At 41.4% G+C, this 20,678-nt stretch overlaps 1 protein-coding gene across 1 annotated transcript in view; it reads left to right on the forward strand.

Annotated features, from left to right (window-relative positions):
* The window catches only part of kcnh3 (potassium voltage-gated channel, subfamily H (eag-related), member 3), a 225,150-nt gene that overhangs the window by 194,310 nt on the left and 10,162 nt on the right, over positions 1-20,678 (forward strand). Inside the window, exons 9-12 of the mRNA XM_075480199.1 lie at positions 179-541; positions 3,269-3,468; positions 3,647-3,896; positions 18,317-18,531. Coding sequence (XP_075336314.1) covers positions 179-541; positions 3,269-3,468; positions 3,647-3,896; positions 18,317-18,531 — 1,028 coding nt within the window. The remainder of the gene's footprint in view (positions 1-178; positions 542-3,268; positions 3,469-3,646; positions 3,897-18,316; positions 18,532-20,678) is intronic.

The raw sequence follows: 20,678 nt of genomic DNA on the forward strand, positions 1-20,678 counted from the left end.
CCCAAGTTCAGACTGTGCTCAGAGAAACTTTGAAAACAGGTCAAAGAGCTACATCTCAGACTCTGCTGGAGTGAATAAGAACCGCTTTTCTAAAATCCGGATGAGGTAAGAGAGTAAAACGGTAGCCCACAGTCCACCACCAGCTGCCTTTGTGAAACACTCCGCTCTCTTCTCACAGGTTGGCTCCACGAACTGGCGAAGCGCCTGGGGTCGCCGTACTTCCTGTCCTCCCTGACGACGCAGATCCCCGCCACGGTCGGCGGCCTCCCGGCCAACGGCAGTCAGTGGAACGTCTCGGGGTCGGAGGTCACGGGGCAGGGAGCCTGGAACTCCAGCCAGGAGTACAGAAACGTGTCGGGCGGCGCAGCCGGGTCGGGGACGGGAGGTTTCGGGTTCCTGGGCGGCGGCCCGTCGATGCGCAGCAGCTACGTGACGTCGCTCTACTTCGCTCTGAGCAGCCTGACCAGCGTGGGCTTCGGGAACGTGTCGGCCAACACGGACTCGGAGAAGATCTTCTCCATCTGCACCATGCTCATAGGAGGTAAGGCCGCAGATCCACCGTGTGAGCGTGAGAGAGTCTCCTTACTCAGCGCTGATTGTCCGGCTGTGCAGTTGTTTCTCTGTTATGAGGATAAAGGCTTTTTTTTCTCATAATTTTCTTATAAACGATTACAAAAACCGATTAGAAGGTCTGAAACTTTCTAAGATAGATGATGGATGGGTGATCTTTTTGGTTGTTCCTCATCCTGAAGCTTTCTGTGCACGTGGAAACCAAAGTTTATCTCTTCCAGTGGAGAAGGAAACGCTTTGTTTCCAGTTCAGGCTTCTCTTAAAGGGACAGTTCGCCTCTTTTGACATGAAGCTGTATGACATCCCATATCAGCAACATCATTTCTGAACATCTTCTTACCCCCTGCTGCGTCCTGTGAGCAGAGTTCCAGCCTCGTTTTGGTGTTGATGAAGGTAGTCCGGCTAGTTGGCTGGGGTTTAAAAAATAAAGCGTTTTGCTTCTCAAAACAATATGCGTTCAACAGAGTAATACATTTGCATCACAAAATGATTCTCCAGGAAAAAGTCAGACCTCACAATCTCTTGGCCCTATTTTCTCTCCCTTCGTATCACTGCCTGCTGTGTAGACCGTGCAGTCCCCTGCTTCCGAGCAGCAAACAACGTAACAGGCGCGGCTGTCGGCAGCAGGCAGTGATATGAAGGGAGAGAAAATAGGGCCAAGAGATTGTGAGCTCTGACTTTTTCCTGGAGAACCATTTTGTGATGCAAATGTATTACCTTTTTTTTTTTTTTTTTTTAAACATATATTTATTGTTTTTTCATGTTAATATAACAACAAAAGAAAAGAAAATAATAATTAAATGATTAAAAAAGATACAATAAACCGCAGTAATTGGTCAGCAAATTACTGTGTAATGAATATGAAATAATGAAAATAATAAAAATAAATAAGTAAATAAACACATATATAAATAAAAACAATAATAATAAATAAAAAAAATTATTCAAAATGTAGGTTACAGCTTGCACTCCCAACAACAAATTAAATAATTTTCATCATCTCATTCTCCCTCCCTCAACAGTTCCAGAAATATCCTCCAAATATCACAAAATTCAGAAGCCCTCTTTCTAACAATATAAGTCAGTTTCTCAAGAGCCGAACTCGATGTATGTATTACTCTGTTGAACGCATATTGTTTTGCTGGAACTCTGCTCACAGGACGCAGCAGGGGGTAAGAAAATGTTCATAAATGACGTTGCTGATATGGGATGTTACACAGCTTCATGGCAAAAGAGGCGAACTGTCCCTTTAACGACATCGCCGTGGGATGTTATGAGATGGGATGAGGCGACTTTGAGGGAAGAAATATTGACAGTAGCTCCAGTTTTTACTGCTGCTGATCGTGTGAGTTCACGTTCAACCAAACTGGCAAAGAGGGATCGTTGTGTAAATGTCAGTCTCACACCAAGACTCATAGCTCAGACTGGGATTGGTGCCGTTTGGGGGTTTAGAAAAATAATCTTTAGATTTTTTTTTTCCCTGAGTGTAATCCAAATGAAGCTGTGCTGTACAGTGGTTTTAAAAAAGTAAGACGTCCTGTACCGCTTCCTGCTGTGCAGAAACATTACGGGATGTTCTTAACTTATTAAAGCCGGTCAGACAACAGTCGGCTAATCTGTTTCATGCAAAAACACCCAGAGCAGAGGTGGGTAGAGTAGCCAAAAAATGTACTCAAGTAAAAGTACTGTTACTTCAGAATAATATGACTCAAGTAAAAGTAAAAAGTAGTCATCCAAATAATTACTTGAGTAAGAGTAAAAAAGTGCTCAGTGAAAAAACTACTCAAGTACTGAGTAACTGTTGAGTAACGTCTGATTTATTTGTTAACACAAGCATTCAATCAGACAGACAAAAATACTAAATAATCATCTTTAGGCAAATCAGAGTTCATCCAGTTGATAAAATAAATTAAAATTAATTAATTAATTACAAAATAGCTTAAATTAAAATAATCCAGGTAAATTCAAGAACTTCAATAAAAAATAAAAGAGACTTAGGAAATGTTTAAAACATATGTAACCCATATGTAACCTAAAAAACAAACATTCACCTATCCATGGGGGAAAAACGAGTTTAGGAAACTTAGCGCTACATGTTTCCTCAAGTTAGATGTTGAGTTTCTGCTGAAATGTGCGTTTGTTTTGGTTGACACAGAAGACACATAATGTAGCTGCTGTTTCTCACTCTTTGTAAGGTAAACATGCTTTCAGTATGAGGCCTCGTCTGCGTCTTCATTTCCCACCGTTGGTTCTGACATTTTTCATCTGTTTCTTTGTTTGTTTGCTACGACTGCTAATGCTAAAGCTAACCCGTCCCGCCGCTGAGATCGAGTACGGTCACGTGACCAGACCGCACGGCTGCGTCTGATTGGTGGAACACAGTCAGGTGGTAGAGCCTTTGGCGGAAGTCTCTCTCTCTGTCAGAATAAAACATTAAAATGAGGCGTACGCGGGGGATAAAAATAATGAGGCGTAGAATACCAAAGAGGTAAGAAGAAAAGTAACCAGCTCATTGTAGCCTAATGTAGCGGAGTAAGAGGACAGTTTCTGCTGCACACATCTACTCAAGGAAAAGTAAAAAGTATAGAGATTTAAAACTACTCCTAGAAGTATAATGTTTTCAAAAACTTACTCAAGTAAATGTAACTCGTTACTCCCCACCTCTGAAAGCGACCCATCGTTTCTCAAACCTCCCCAGCGCTGATGCATGCAGTGGTGTTTGGGAACGTGACGGCCATCATCCAGAGGATGTACTCCCGCCGCTCGCTGTACCACACCCGCACCAAGGACCTGAAGGACTTCATCAGGGTCCACCGGCTGCCCAAAGCCCTGGAACAACGCATGCTGGAGTGTTTCCAGACCACCTGGTCAGTCAACAACGGGATAGACGTCAGTGAGGTAAGCAGAGAGCAGGCGTACAGAGGAAATAACGACTGTACCTGTTTTCACACCAGAGGGAGTTACTGCTCCGCCCCATGTTTGTCTTCTTAGTTACATGTTAAAGGAGTTTTTTGCTGTTAAGCTCAAAGCTTAGGACGGAGCAGCTGTTAAATGTGAACGCCCTCTGGCCTCACAGCTGCTGAAGGACTTCCCAGACGAGCTGCGGGCTGACATCGCCATGCACCTGAACAAGGAGCTGCTGCAGCTGCCCCTGTTCGAGTCGGCCAGCAGGGGCTGCCTGCGCTCCCTCTCACTCATCATCAGGACCTCCTTCTGCGCCCCGGGGGAGTTCCTCATCCGGCAGGGGGACGCCCTGCAGGCCATCTACTTCGTCTGCTCGGGGTCCATGGAGGTGCTGAAAGACAACACTGTGCTGGCTATACTGGGTGAGTTACAGAGAAAAAAGCTCACGCTCATTCACAGGCTGTGGTCAACTTTATTAGACATGTTCAAACATGGATCTAAACCCAGAATCTGAGGCAGAAACAGAGTTTGTTCAGTTCTGAGCAGCTTTAAAGTGAATATCTGCTCTGAGCTCCTTTATTCTCCAACTCAGCCTTTTATAGGAGGAAATAACAAACATTTACAGACTTTAGTCACTTTTCTTAAAGCTTAAATCTAAAGAATGAGACTAAAACATGAGGAAGAGCCTCTAAAAGTCTGAAAAACTGATGACAGTGATAATAGTGATGATAGTTCTTTAGGCCTGACACTTCTTCTTTTGTCCTCCACTTGTCCAGTTTCCTCAAATGTTTTAAGGACACACTGCACACCATGCTGAGATATGCCAAGTTTTCAGCTCACAGCTCTTTGGGAATCACCTTGTTGCTGCAGAAATCCTGTTTTCTGTCTGTCACACTGTGTTATCTTTGCTGTTTTTCACACATGCAGCTAAAGAAATGGGAACAAATCTTAATTCCAGTCTAAAACCCACAAAGAGCTTCTAGATTATTCATTTCTGGTGGCATAAAACACTTTAATCATTTAATTTATATTAATTGTTCCATAATTAGTCATTAGATTATATCTTATATTCCTTTTTTAAGCTTTAAATTTAATCTTATTTACTTTTTGTTGATGTTGAATAACATATAATTCTTATTATTGTCTGTTTTTTTCCTACTTTTCTACTTTTAGACGTGATAACGTTCTTTTTTTTTTATTAGGATTTTCTTTAAACTGAATTTCTTATATTAATTTGACTCTTTTGGTAACTGAAAGCAGTTTTAACGTAAATGTACAAAAAAGTTGAAACTATGAAGCTGTTTTTCACAGATGTAGCTAAAGAAATGGGAACAAATGACTGGCTGCTGGGAACAAAGAGCCTAAAGATCCAGTTTAAAACGGCTTCTTTGCTAAGTTGGACACAACACTGGTTCATCCCTTGAGTTAGGAGCCTTTTTCCTGCCTGAATGCTTCACAGGTCAGAGTTTAGTGGCTGAAAGACCTTCAGACCACTTCAAAAGTCTGGCTGCTTGGAAGGAAAATATAAAGAAATGAAGGCTGGATCGACAGTTGCATAATAATGTAAATTAAAAAGTAAATTAAATATCACTTTCAGACTGAGACGCAGAGTATTTGATATGCTGGAAATCTGTGGAACGCTGTTGCACATTTGATAAATATGAGACGTGTTCATCTGAGGAATGTGTGTGTGTGTGTGTGTGTGTGTGTGTGTGTGTGTGTGTGTGTGTGTGTGTGTGTGTGTGTGTGTGTGTGTCCGTCCGTCCGTCTGAATGAGGAATGGACTTCAAGCAGAGGAAAGAATGATTGTCTGTCACTTCAGTGATTACAGTTAAGATAATTTCACAGTGCTGGTTTTTTTCTAATCCAATCAGAGCAGGAGAGCAACTCAATCTGAATATTAATAAAAAATGTGGTTGAAGGAGACGAGGAGGAAGGATGTGTGTTTATGTGTGTGACAACATGGGGGGCGGGGCTTCCAGAGGCCCAATGAGCAGCTGCTGTTTGCACTCTACCGCTTTAAAGAGTTATCAGGATGCTTGATGCAACCAGAGAGAGTTGAGGCTTCCTGTGGCGTTGATCCTGGAAGCTGTGCAGGACGACCCCCATTACGCTGCGAGGACTCCTCTATCACATGTGGCAGAATACAGATGCTGAGAGGAGATAGAGCAGAGAATCAGGGTGTTTGCAGGTGTTCTGTGTCTGTGTTGTGCTGCTGATAGCATCAGTAATGTTCAGACTCCGGTCCTCAGGCATCATATACAGTCACGAGAGGCTCTGAGGTCTTATATATCAGGACAAATAGCTCGTCTGGTCCCTACGAGCTCTTACAATGAGGTAATCCAACCTCATATATCACACTAAATAAACTGAGACAAAATGCAGAAAAAAACTTATCGTTTCCATGGAAACTAAGAAGGGTAGTCGGTTGCTGCTGATCAATTAACCCGATTCATTGGTCACTTGATTAATTCAGATTCTTCCTTTAATTTTTCACCCGTTTGAGGTTTGAGGAAAATTATGACGAGGAAAGTCTGAGCTGAAGGAAATACTCCAGATGTGTTGGCTGTGACACTAAGACCAGATGTGTTTTCTTACCCTCCTTTCAGCTGAAATATTCTGAATTATCTCCTGATTTACGATGAATGCATATGTTTGCTGTTTAGTGCTGAGACTGGATCCAAGAAGTAGCATCAAATAACGCATAAAATGCCCCTTTTTATCCTTTTATGTGAGCACATAAAGAGGAAAGCCTGAGTTAACACCTCTGAGTGGAGGTTCTGTGGAGCAGCTAAAACAAAGAAAGCTTTTTTTTTTACCCCTTAGAGCCACCGTAGCTTCAACTAAGGTTTTCTACCCGGCAGCTTGTTGCAGTGCCGTGTAGAAACGCATCACTTTTAAGCTAGCTCCAGGTTGGTCCAATTTTCCTTCAACTCGCCTGGTGTTTGACTTCAGGCTTTTACGCCGAATTAAATAAACTTTCTGGCAGCTCAGAAGCTAAACAGCTGCAGTCAAAGCTGTGAAGTTTGAACATCCATAACATCCCTTCTTCATCATTCATAATATTAATGCCGCCCTCTGTTTTTGCCAGTGGAAGTCTGTGTTCAAAAGCTGTCATTTAAACACCAAAAAGGTGGCATATTAGCAGGGAAACGTGTTGGTTTGAATGCTGCAGGATAGCTGGAGGAATCTAAATGATTCTGTGTGTGAGCTGCACACAGACTCTTCATTCACTTCAGTTCAGTTCAGGTGGTTAAACATGAGGCCCCAATAAAGGATGAGAAAACAGATGGATAGTAGAAGGAACGTCTATTCATCCATAAATCGGAAACAAGTCACTTTCAGCTCTTAAATCTGTGTTCTGTTATTCTGCAATGAGGAGAGAAAATTCTCTTTTAACTAGGGCTGGGCGAGTTAACTCGTTATTATCGCGTTAACTTGTTAACTATTTAACGCCGATAAATATCTTATCGCGCATTAACGCAGGTTTTATTATTGTAAAAGTCTGTTGAATGCATCACATTCACACAGTTACAGCAAACACCACGAAGCATGGAGTAATAAAATAAAGATAAACTAGCAGGTAACATCACCGCTACAGGTGCTGCTCGGTCTCTGTGTGAAGCTCACAGAGCTAACCGGCGCTACTTCCTGTTTTACTTGTTTCAACATAAAAGCACGTATTTCAAAATAATTTTTTTTAAAAACTCCTACATTTACTGCCAAGTTGAATTGTCTTCTCAGCGTAGTAGTTCCAGTCTAAAATATCACTTAAAGGCAAAACACACAACTGATAGCAGCAAGTCATTCAAGGAAACAGACAGTGGAGCGAGGCTTCTACATAAAAACTACAGAAAGATGCTGATGTTAAAAGTGTGTTTGCACAACAAATGTTATGGCACTTTCATTTATATGGCAGCACATTTAAAATAAAGCTAAAAGCTATACACTACTTTAGGATTCATTTTGGGGATTTTGCGTACAAATGCGATTAATCGTGATTAATCAGGGAAATCATGAGATTAATCAGATTAAACATTTTAATTTTGCAGCTGGCCCCGGTTCGAGTCCCGCATCGGACGGCCCTGTGCTGCGTGTCGTTCCCCCTCTCTCTGCCCCCTGCTTCCTGTCTCTCTGACCTTTCCTATCCATTAAATGCACAAAAGTGCCAAAAAAATCATTAAAAAAAAAAAACTGCATTAATGCGCGATAAAATATCTATCGGCGTTAAATAATTAACGAGTTAACTCTCAGCCCTATGTGGTCAAAATGCTGCTCCTGTTTGCTCTGTTTGGTGTCCTGGTCTCAGTCAAAGTCAAAACATCTGATTGGACGCAGCGTTCAGGCAATCTGTGGCACCTCTGACAACGGCTCAGAATCATTTCTTTAGCTGGGTCCGACGGGGTGAAACTTAATTTCCCCCGGATGTGCCTCAAAGCTTTAATCCAGCAACCTTTTTTTTCTTTTCTGAGGTGTATTTGTGCGACTGTTGCTCACACAACGTGACGGACGGGAGAAAGGGGGAAGATCTGTTTACCTAAAGGTCGAGATGTACCGAATTAACAGTATACACCTGCTTTTCTGTGTGAGTCTGTGTGAAAGGAAGTGGGTTTATCTTGAAATGCCAAGCCCCTGACTCACAGCTGATCTTCCTGGTGACGCACACATCAGCAGCAGACGGCATGCGGCGCGGCGCATGCTTTTAATAATGAATAGATTTTGCATTATTAAAAACACCTTGATTATTAATGCTGGACTTTGAAATGAGCAGAGCCCGGGAGCTCCTCGCCTGGCCTTTAGCTAACCCGGTGAATACAATGTTCTTCCAGGAACTATCGTGTCCATGTTAATGATAAAAGTGTTCGTCACAAGCTGACGGGCGGGCGCAAAAACGCAGGTCTGAATGCTTAAGTGCACCCGCACATCTTGAATTAGTCATGGCTGGAGACCATTTCCAGCCTCACATTCTGCACCCTGTAATATTTCACATTCTGAGCACAAACACCAATTAGTGGTCAGATTGTTTCCAGCTAGAGGAGAGCTAATCTCACTGCCCCAGTGGTCGAACCGGGACGCATTGATGATGTCGTAATTTAATCACTGACAATGATTATTCCTGCCGGTTAAAGCCAGGCAGCGCCGCAGAGGTACAACACTGCTTGCCATATTTTGTTGTTTTTCTAATATTTTGTTGCTGATAATTACTGCTGCTTTCGTTTTACATCAGAACTGGAGATTAGTAACCCTTCAATATATCCCCAAAGATGCTACAATAGCTCATTAATTCTGAAAATGAGGACACGCACATGTTTTTGAATTATAGCAAAATGTCCGACTGCAGTGAGCCGCTTTGCGTCCGCTGTGCGAGCTTAAAAAGCACAAACTTCTGGATGGTTTCTGAGTTCTTAATGAGGCCCAACTGGAGGCAGAACAGCATCTGCGCTTCAGAAGGAGGTGGAAACATGACAGTGGAGCGTCTGGGGAGGAAGAATCCAACAGGGAGACCGTGTGGAGCTGCTTTTTAGAGACGCACCTTTAAAAAAAAAAAGCTGTAAAATATTAATCTTTTCTCCGTGGTGTTATAAAAGTTTGACTGGGACTTGTTAAGGCATCTGCATGCTTCTGTTTATACACACAAAACACAGAAAACTCTTTTTTTTTTTCTGCTGTTTGTTCAAACATCTGTTACTTCGAGTGCCGGCTTTCAGAAGAGAGCTCAAAAATCAAACATGAATGGTTCAACTGCTCTCAATTCACTTTGCATATGCCGTTAACAGCCATTTTAGGACCAATTTACCTGGATGGGAAGGCGGTACAGATTTCCATCCAACATGGAAACTGCATTTCACAACATAAGTTTAAGATATAAAATAGTTTAAAGATAGTTGGAACGCCCACTCAAAGGGGTCTTTCATCTTTTTTTATTATTATTTATTTAGTCATTTATTATTATTATTATTATTATTAGTTAGTAGTAGTATTATTTTTTTATTAGAATTGGTATTATTATTGTTGCTGTTAATATTGTAAATATTAATATTTTTTTGAGCTACTTCACTAATTTGAATTTCCCCCATTGGGGGATGAATAAAGTATTTTTTCTAATCTATTCAAGCCCCTAATCCCCTAAAAACTCAACTGTGTTCCTCAAAAATTGTACATTTAGATGTTTCTGCCACCAAAAAACAACATCCCGTGACCTTATAATGGCTTAGTTTATCCTCCGACATCGTTTTATTCATTCATTTAGGATAAATTTAACCCTTTAATGTTCTGCTCGGCCATTAGAGCACAGAAAGTTTCCTGCAGTTAACCATTTCTACTGTTTGGTTTAAGTATGTAAAGCTAAAAGAAAGTCTCACCCCATCTATAAGTGAACAAAGACAATAATTCTGATTATTACTGCCCCAAGTAAATAAAAAAATACAGATTAGTTTTGCTTTTTTCTCAGTGGGATCACTAAAGGTTAATGTCTTTGTGTTATTTGTACCAATATGAAATTAGTTAAACCAACCTAAAATCATTTAAATGACCCAATCTGGGTAAAAAAGCCTATTTGAGCCTCATACATAATGTTGACTCGACCCAAGTTAAGTTGAAACAATGAAACCGTTTAAAGCAGATGTTTAATTCTGGTTTCCATGGTTTGTTGTGTTTATTATCTACAGTCATTCTTTTTTTAAGAGCACCACATTGACGAAGGAATGGCTCTTACTGAAGTTTGAACGAGCTGGAGATTAGAACTAACTCGTGTGTGAGTGAAAACAGAGAAAAGATGACAAATAAAGTGTAATAAACTTGTTTTATTAACAGAGCATCCTGGGAAACTCCAGCCTACTACCTCCAACACAGCACAATATCAGTCTTCCAACCCACTTAGAGCTCTTTGGCAATGTTTATAAGGTTTGAACTGACGCTAACGTAGCTGGAGCCACTTTATCAGGTGCGCTACACCTGTTCAATTAACTAAAACGGCTAATCAGCCAATTACATGGCCGCATTTAGGCATGTAGAGGTGGTCCAGACAACCTGCTGAAGTTCAAACCGTGCATCAGAACGGGGAAGAACGGGGGTTTAAGTGGCTTTGAACGTGGGATGGTTGTAGGTGGTCTGAGTGTGTCAGAAACAGCTGATCTGCTGGGATTTTCACCCACAACCATCTCTGGGGTTCACAGAGAAGGGTCCGAAGAAGAGAAAACATCCAGTGTTGGTGTGAGAGGTCAGAGGAGAATGGGCAGACTGGTTCCAGACGATAGGAAGGCAACACTCAGTGGGGTCACATGGCACTAAATCCGCCAGTATAGGTCACAGTACTAAGGTCGGTGGTTCAAATCCCTTAACTGGTAAGATAAATCTTTACCTCATTTGTCTTATTTTTCATAGATTTATGTTGAACCAACCGGAATTAAAACCATTCATCAAACCCAAACTTATTATAGTTTTTGCTGTACAAGCATATTTCTATTGAGTCAATCAAACATCAACAAAGGTAGATGTTTGATTGCCTGGATAGAAATCTGCTCAGTCAGAAAAGTTAACTCAAGTTTGAGGGAAGAAAAGAAAATATGCTCGTGTTCATTTGTCTGTCCTTCATTTGTTCAATACATGTTGTTCTAGTTCAGGCTTTTCCTTGATTTATGTCAAAGCAACAAAACTGATTAATTTAACAGACCTAAACTCATTTAATTTCCGCAATGAAGCTTAATTCTACAGAGATTCAGTGCAAGAGCTGCTAATATGGGTGGGACCGGAGAGCAAAAGCCCAAAAGATTCTTTAAAAGTGACCGGCATGCCTGCTTTGACTGGATAAACAGTCGGAATAGCATCAGACTTTATTGTTGCATGAAATTCTGCTGTTGTGGGTCGAAGCAGCTTTCAGAAAAATGGAGGCTGTAGCCTCGTGTCCTCTTCCACATCGGTCCACATCAGCGGATAAGACATAAAGGCTCACAGATATCCGAGGTGGTGCTCGCTCATCCACAGCACATGCAAATAACAGCCTACATGTTAGAGTCCGCCCTCAGCAACACTTCCCAAGCATCCCCTCCAGCTAGCTACTTCCAGCTAGTTTCTCACGGCACATGCAAAAAGTTCTGAGTGGAACAGACGGGATGTCGGACCTGTAGTCCAGCTGTAGTGTTGGTGGCTGATTTGTGTGTGTCCTGAATCTGTTAATGAGGTCAAAAACTAGGTCTTTATCAGAGATCTTTATCACTGATTTTAGATACCCAGCAACATCCGACTTAATAGGACAAAATTGCACGTTTATTAGGCTTTCCATGTTTTGTTTTATACAATGAAGGCTTTGAAGTAGGGCTGGGCAACGATTAAAGTTTTTAAACTAATTAATCACATGATTTCCCTGATTAATCACGATTAATCACATTTGTACGCAAAATCCCAAAATGAATCCAAAAGTAGTGTATAGCTTTTAGCCTTTAGTTTTATTTTAAATGTGCTGCCATATGAATGAAAGTGCCATAACATTTGTTGTGCAAACACACTTTTAACATCAGCATCTTTCTGTAGTTTTTATGTAGAAGCCTCGCTCCACTGTCTGTTTCCTTGAATGACTTGCTGCTATCAGTTGTGTGTTTAGCCTTTAAGTGATATTTTAGACTGGAACTACTACGCTGAGAAGACAATTCAACTTGGCAGAGTTTACAGATGACTTTGGTTCTGTCGACTCCGCCGTCTGGAAGAACTTTAACATGAAAATGGCCGAGTAAAAGTTCCGTACCCTTCTCCATGTTTGGTGGATCCGCCGATTACTTTCTTTTCCTGTTCCACAGCAGACAGCAACAGACTTTTACAAAATAAAAGCCTGTGAGCAACAGACTTTTACAATAATAAAATAAATGATAAAACAGGGGTGGTCCGTGGCGTAGTGGGTTGAGCAGGCGCCCCCTGTACAGAGGCTATAGCCTCGCTGCAGCTGGCCCCGGTTCGAATCCCGCATCAGACAGCCCTGTGCTGCATGTTGTTCCCCCTCTCTCTACCCCCTGCTTCCTGTCTCTCTAAACTTTCCTATCCATTAAATGCAGAAAAGCCCTCAAAAAAATTTTTTTTAAATAAAAAACAAAACAAAACCTGCATTAATGCGCAATAAAATATTTATCGACGTTAAATAATCAAAGCGTTATCGCTATAATAACGAGTTAACTCGCCCAGCCCTACTTTAAAGATCTGGAAATGTTATTTCTACAGGGATCCATGGCTTGAAGAATATGGGATTGATTAGCATAGATGCTACCCCTTTTTGGTGCTAACATGGCGCCATTTTAACTGTAGCGTTCAACAATATTCCAAAGACGTTTGCACACCTCTTCAGCTGTATTTTGTCTCGACATTATTCTAACTTTTGAGATGTGGAACAACACTTTGACTCTATAATTATGTCTCGGTTATTATCTATCTTTGTGTGGAGAGAGAATGTTTCTGTGAATATCTGAAACTTTCATTTGGACAAAGAACGGAAGTCCAGACGCTTCCTTTTCAGTTCGGGTGTTTAAAGTTTAAACGGTTGCCTTAGGTTGGGTCCATCGACTCCAAAGCTGGTAATTAAACCTCGACTGAAGCAGAAACTGTGATGCAACACTTACAGCGGCCTGTAAATTTGCACTTTAATTGACCTTTACTATGATCATTGTTTGTACACGAAATGTGCTATACAAATAAATTTGATTTGATTTGATTTGATGATCGCACAAAATCACTGCAAGAGTGGAAGTGTGTGTTACTTAAAACTGAATTAAAAGCATCTGACACTAGTGAAAACATTGACCTTTTATTTCATTACACCCCCCGCTTGGCTAAGATGTCTTAATTTGTTGGATGGCTGCGTGAGACGAGCAGGTTCTGCGTCGGTGCACGACTCGGCCTGTTCGTGCACGTAGCTGCTGAGGGATCAGCTAGTTTTAGATTTATCTGAGACGGAACAAATAAAAGTGGAGATACTAAAGGCTGAGAATCATTGACACTGACAAAATGAATTTCTCTCACACTGGAAAAAAAAAATCAAAGTCTTACCAAGTATATTTGTCTCATTTCTAGTTAAAATATCTCATTACACTTAATATAAGACACAACTGCCTAACAAGTACCATTTCAGCCAGATATAGGGACTTGTTTTAATACAATACATCTGGAATATTTTGTTAAATGAAAAAGTCTTGAAAGCAAATTGTTTTGAGTCACATATCATATGAAACAAGCTTTTTTTGACATTTGAAGAGGTTTTTAAGCTAATTTCAAGGTCACTTTTACCTCAAAAGTCCTAAATATCACATCTTATTTCAAGAAATCTTGACAAGCCGATTTTCACTAGTTCCATTGGCAGATTTTTTTGCTTATTTCAAGCAAAAACATCTTGTACTGGTTGTTTTTCTTACTCGTTTTTGGAGGGGCATTTTTTCCAGTGCATAAGCTTTTGTTCTCCGCCTTCATCTCTCTCACCCACACCTCCGAGGCGCCCGCTGAAATGTCACTTTCGAGCATTTGTCTCCTGCTCGGTTTAACATTTTAACGTCGTTATTATGAGCAAACACTTTCCCCCGACGCTGCTGTCGCTCTCGACTCTGGTGCCACCCGTCATCTCTGCGACAAAGACAACTGTGGTGGAGGAGAGGAGAGGAGAGCGAGGCAGACTGAGCTTATTCAGGCCCAGAAGGGAAGGGACAAAGAAAACAACAGGCTGTGGAGGTGTTCGGGGGTCCAGAGGAGGGGCAGAGGCATGCTCTTCTTCTTCATCTCCCTCTCACTCCACCCAGCCATTTTCTTCCTTAGTCTGCAACCACCCCCACACTGTGTCCCTCTTCAGTTCCTCTCCTTCACCTTTCCTCTCCACGCTTCCTTTATCTCCCCACGTCCACACTCCATCACCCACCTGGGGTCACTGCCCACCTCTGCCCCAGCCTGCTCCGCCTCCCTCCATCCTGGCTCGTTTCTCTCTTTTCTCTCTTTGCTGTGTGGCTGTGCAGCCATGAGCAGTCTTTGTCTGAGGCTGTGTTCGAAACCGCATACTACATACTACATACTGCATACTGCATACTGCATACTTCCATACTGCATACTACATACTATATACTACATACTGCATACTACATACTATATACTGCATACTACATACTGCATACTGCATACTTCCATACTGCATACTACATACTGCATACTACATACTACATACTGCATCCTGCATGCTTCCATACTGCATACTGCATACTTCCATACTACATACTACATACTGCATACTGCATACTTCCATACTGCATACTACATACTATATACTGCATACTGCATACTACATACTGCATACTACATACTATATACTGCATACCACATACTGCATACTGCATACTTCCATACTGCATACTACATACTGCATACTACATACTACATGCTGCATACTACATACTGCATACTGCATAATTCCATACTGCATACTACATACTACATACTACATACTGCACACTGCATACTGCATACTACATACTGCATACTGCATACTACATACTGCATACTGCATACTTCCATACTGCATACTACATACTACATACTGCATACTACATACTACATACTGCATACTTCCATACTGCATACTACATACTATATACTGCATACTACATACTGCATACTGCATACTTCCATACTACATACTGCATACTTCCATACTGCATACTACATACTATATACTGCATACTGCATACTACATACTGCATACTGCATACTACATACTGCATACTGCATACTATATACTGCATACTGCATACTTCCATACTGCATACTACATGCTGCATACTGCATACTACATACTGCATACTGCATACTTCCATACTGCATACTACATACTGCATACTACATACTGCATACTTCCATACTGCATACTACATACTGCATACTACATACTGCAAACTGCATACTTCCATACTACATACTGCATACTACATACTACATACTACATACTGCATACTACATACTGCATACTACATACTGCAAACTGCATACTTCCATACTACATACTGCATACTACATACTGCATACTGCATACTACATACTGCATACTGCATACTTCCATACTGCATACTACATACTGCATACTACATACTACATACTTCCATACTACATACTGCATACTGCATACTCATCGATCAGACAGTATAAAGAGCGTTTACCCACAATGCATTTCGCTCCTGCCCGAGCTGAAATCAGCCGGCCTGAAGCTGATTTCTCTTAAGCTCTAAACTCTGTAAACTTTAGCAACATTTGAAACATTTTCAGGTGAGAAAGTAGTCGTTTAGATCCCCAACGTGTTACCGGCTGTTTACCATTTTGTTCCCACGAATTCGGCGCTACTAAAGCTAGCCGCAGTGAGCAACGCACTTCTGGTTATTTTCACAAAATAAAATACCCGTTGCCTTTTATCATAGGGAAAGCCATTACCATACAATTGGTGCTTTTGTTTTGAAAACAGGAAGTGAACCTACCCTCGTTGTAGCTAGCTTGAAACTGCCGTTTTGACAGGAAATGACAATCGGCGACGTCACGTTACGTTGCATCTTGGGTAGTTTGAGTATGAGTAGTAACCTCATGATGCATACCCAACATTTCAGAGAATCTAGTATGCATCCGGGAACTTCTCGCTTACTCAAATACGCTTACTAACTCAAAAAGTTAGTAGGAGTAGTAGGAGAAGTATGCGGTTTCGAACACAGCCTGAGTCTTCCCCAAACACCGCCGAAGCTTTGTCTGCCTCCCAAATGACTGTTTCCCCTTATAGCCTGGAACACATCCCACTGTATGCTCAGGTACTGTTATCTCCAGCAATGCCTTTAGCTGTGCTTCCTGAAGGGGTTTCTGCCCAGCTGTGCCGGTCTCTCAGGTAATCACGGATGGTGATTACATTAATTTGCTCAAGCGGGAGAAAAGCCAGGAAAAAAAAACGGCTTTTGTTTTTAAAGGTGTACAGACGCACCACAAGAGGAGCGGTTCTCCCATTAAAAAATGCAGATTAGAAACAAGTTTGGCCAAACGTAGATTAACCATCCTTCACTTACCACTTCAATTAGGTCTTAACTTTGGAAATATGTGTGCATTTATGTGTGTCTTCAGGATTTGTAATGGGTTGTGATCCCATAATATGGAGCGGTGCTGTTCCTCTGTTATATGTGTCCAGCTCGGGATGTTGAGTTAAAGGCGTCGACCAGAGATCGGATCAGACACTGATGGCGTGCACTTAGCTCGCATCAGCTCCCGCTGCATCTGGACTTTTAACTCTTCAACTCTGGGTGATAACGGATGATGCGAGCTGGGACATTTACGGCGCTCCCTGAGCATGAATTTAGAAAACCTTGTTTTTTTAAATAAGTAATGTCCAGATCCTCCTTCTGCAGAACATTTTAGAGTCCGTGGTGCATCCATCTTAATTCCCACTGAACTGCTGCTCCATATTCAGAAAGTGACTGAATCTGAAGACCAACTTTGGCTGCTGTTCAGTCATTTCAGTTCTGTTTACTTATGCAGTGCCAATTCACAATAAAAGTCGTCTCAGGGCACTTTGCAAAGAAAGTAAGCGAGTCAATCATGCTCCAAGAAATGCATTTCAGTTCATCCATCCATCCATTTTTTATAATCCAGTTTAAAGGGATAGTTCGCCTCTTTTGACATGAAGCTGTATGACATCCCATATTAGCAACATCATTTATGAACATCTTCTTACCCCCTGCTGCGTCCTGTGAGCAGAGTTCCAGCCTCGTTTTGGTGTTGATGAAGGTAGTCCGGCTAGCTGGCTGGGGTTTAAAAAATAAAGCCTTTTGCTTCTCAAAACAATAAGCGTTCAAAAGAGTAATACATTTGCATCACAAAATCGTTCTCCAGGAAAAAGTCAGACCTCACAATCGCCAGAAACACATATAAACACATATAAACAGGGGCGGACTGGGGAGAAAAAGTGGCCTCGAAAACCATCTGTAAATTAACTCGTTATCTCGAGAAAACCATCAAAAACAAGTTTATACGTACCACATGCGCTCTGGGCTTCCGTAGTTTTGAGAAGCAAAACGCTTCATTTTATTTTTTTTATGACTTGAACTTTACTAGTTTTCCATAAAGAAAAATACACAACAGTTCCAGATTAACATAACACAAACATTGGCATTGGTAAATCTTCTGGACTCTCCATAGCATGATGTGCCAATACAATAATTAAGATTACTTAATAGAAAGAAAATTACTTCATAAAAAGAAAAGAAAAAAAAGAAAAGACAATAACATCAACTACCACTAACCAAAAATCTACATATATAAATTAACTTAAAAAATTCCCTACCCACAGAAACATTTAAATAATTATAGCATTACAGTATATTCAGATCATCAAATTAAGTTTGAGCTGGAGATGCCATTTAACCCACATATGAAAAATAATGGGACCACTTTTTGTTGTACTCATTAATTCTATTTAGCAATCTGTATGATAATCTTTCTAAGGCAGCAAGTTTGCCCAGGGATCTATACAAAACGCTTTATTTTTTAAACCCCAGCCAACTAGCCGGACTACCTTCATCAACACCAAAACGAGGCTGGAACTCTGCTCACAGGACGCAGCAGGGGGTAAGAAGATGTTCAGAAATGATGTTGCTGATATGGGATGTCATACAGCTTCATGTCAAAAGAGGCGAACTGTCCCTTTAAGGTCGTAGGACTGGAACCAATCCCAGCTGCTGTGGAGCATGGGTACACCCTGGATGAGCTCCCATGTCCAGTTATTTAATATGTTCCGTGTAATCGGCCTCACTGAGGACACACTCATCCAATGACACCCACTTCTTGGTCTTCTCTCCCTCAGGTAAAGGAGATCTGATCGGCTCGGACTCGCTGACGAAGGAGCAGGTGATCAAGACCAACGCCAACGTCAAGGCCCTGACGTACTGCGACCTGCAGTACATCAGCCTGAAGGGCCTCCGCGAGGTCCTCCGGCTCTACACCGAGTACGCTCAGAAGTTCATCAGCGAGATCCAGCACGACCTCACGTACAACCTGCGCGAGGGCCACGGGGCCGATGTGAGTACCCACAGGTGGAGCGCCGCCTCCTCCAGATTCTGCCCTCTGGAGGAGAAGAGAACAGAGGAGCTCATCAATGCACACCAGCTGAAAACAGCTCAGAAAATTAAGGAAACGGTCATAACAAACTTAGCTCCAGCACATTTCCCCACAGCACTGATTCAAGTCCAACTTTTAGTGATCATTATGCATCTCCTGGTCTGCTCCATTTCTTTTTTGGGACTGAGACACACTTGCTTTTGATGTATTCTTTCCCAGAAGTCCAACATTTTCTCTGCAGCTGTTTTATGTTTGCACTGGAAAAAAAATCAAAGTCTTACCAAGTATATTTGTCTAATTTCTAGTCAAAATATCTCATTACACTTAATATAAGACACAACTGCCTAACAGGGACTTGTTTTAATACAATACATCTGGAATATCTTGTTAAATGAAAAAGTCTTGAAAACAAATTGTTTCGAGTCGGATTTCATATGAAACAAGCTTTTTTTTTTTTACGGTTTTTAAGCTAATTTCAAGATCACTTTTAACTCAAAAGTCCCAAATATCACATCTTATTTCAAGAAATCTTGACAAGCCGATTTTCACTAGTTCCATTGGCAGATTTTTTTTGCTTATTTCAAGCAAAAACGTCTTTTATTTGTTGTTTTTTTTACTTATTTTTGGAGGGGCATTTTTTTTCCAGTGTGGGAACGAAATGAAACTCAAAAATCCTTCTCAAGTGGAGATAATGTGCAGCCTGAAGAGATGTTAATGTTAAGAGGGGCCTCGTAGATGAAAGCTGCATGTGACCCCTCCACCACGATGCATCCCTGTAGCCTCCACATGCTTCATTTAAATTCCTGCCTTCGTTCGCTGCAGCAGAGGGAAAACACACAGAGACCAGAATAGATGAAGGCTGCTGTTTGAAGCGTTCCGGCTGCTAAAAATAGAGAAGGGGGATGCACAGGTTCTCCCTGACTGGCTGCCCCCCCCCCCCCCCCCTGCAGCTGCTGCTAAAATTGGATCCTGCTGGATAAAAATAGCTCAGCCAGCCAAGGAGAAGAAGGAGGAGGCAGAACTTCTGCTATCTCATCTTCTGTTCTGGTTTTTCCTCCTTTTCCACTGCAGTGGAACAGTTTGTGTCTCCGGGGAACAACTCACTGCAGAGTGTGAGCCGACATATCAGTGCGGCTGCAGCCAGTCGCAGAAGAGATGCTGCATGTAGCAATCTGCTGCCCGTGTCTGAGGACTGGGCTGCAGACGTCCATCCTGGTCGTCTACGCTTAAAGGGATAGTTCGCCTCTTTTGACATGAAGCTGTATGACATCCCATATCAGCAACATCATTTATGATCATCTTCTTACCCCCTGCTGCGTCCTGTGAGCAGAGTTCCAGCCTCGTTTTGGGGTTGATGAAGGTAGTCCGGCTAGTTGGCTGGGGTTTAAAAAATAAAGCGCTTTGCTTCTCAAAACAATATGCGTTCTAATTAGAGGTTATGGTTGTTCTCAGAGGACAAGTCAAAAAAAGTGTTTATATCAAAAATCTATAAAGCACTACAACACGAATATCATAATATCAGAACAAGAGTAGGAGGAAACATTTAAAGAGGGACATAAACTAACTAATAGTCCAACATGGAGGGAATTCGATTGGAAAGGGAAAATGTGTTGCTTTTGCACTCCGTTCATTACATGGAAATACAGCAATATACAACTGATTTATGTTGGAGGGAGTGTGGGGCAGTGGGTGACTCCACTCATATATTCTGGGATTGCCCAAAAATACAGGATTTTTGGAAGAATATTCAAAAGGAAATTAAACAGATTATGGGCATTAACCTCCATCTGGAAGCATCACTTTACATTTTGGGTCTTAATTTCTGACAGTATGACAGATAAGAGCTCTAAATATTTACTGAGAATCCTGCTGCTGATAGAAAAGAAGACTATAAGAGCTTCTTGGTTGAAACCACAGCCTCCAAGCATAGTGCAATGGAGAGAAAATGTGTTTATCATAGAAAAAATCACAGCTGAAAACAGACATGTTTGATAAAAGATGGTCATTATTAGTACAGGCAACGCCGGGACTCTAGTTACCTCTATATTCTTGTTTGTTTGTTTTTTTGTTTGTTTGTTTTTATATATATATATTTGTTTTATTAATTA

This window comes from Odontesthes bonariensis, chromosome 12 (genome assembly GCF_027942865.1).
Source record: "Odontesthes bonariensis isolate fOdoBon6 chromosome 12, fOdoBon6.hap1, whole genome shotgun sequence".
Taxonomy (NCBI): Eukaryota; Metazoa; Chordata; class Actinopteri; order Atheriniformes; family Atherinopsidae; genus Odontesthes; species Odontesthes bonariensis.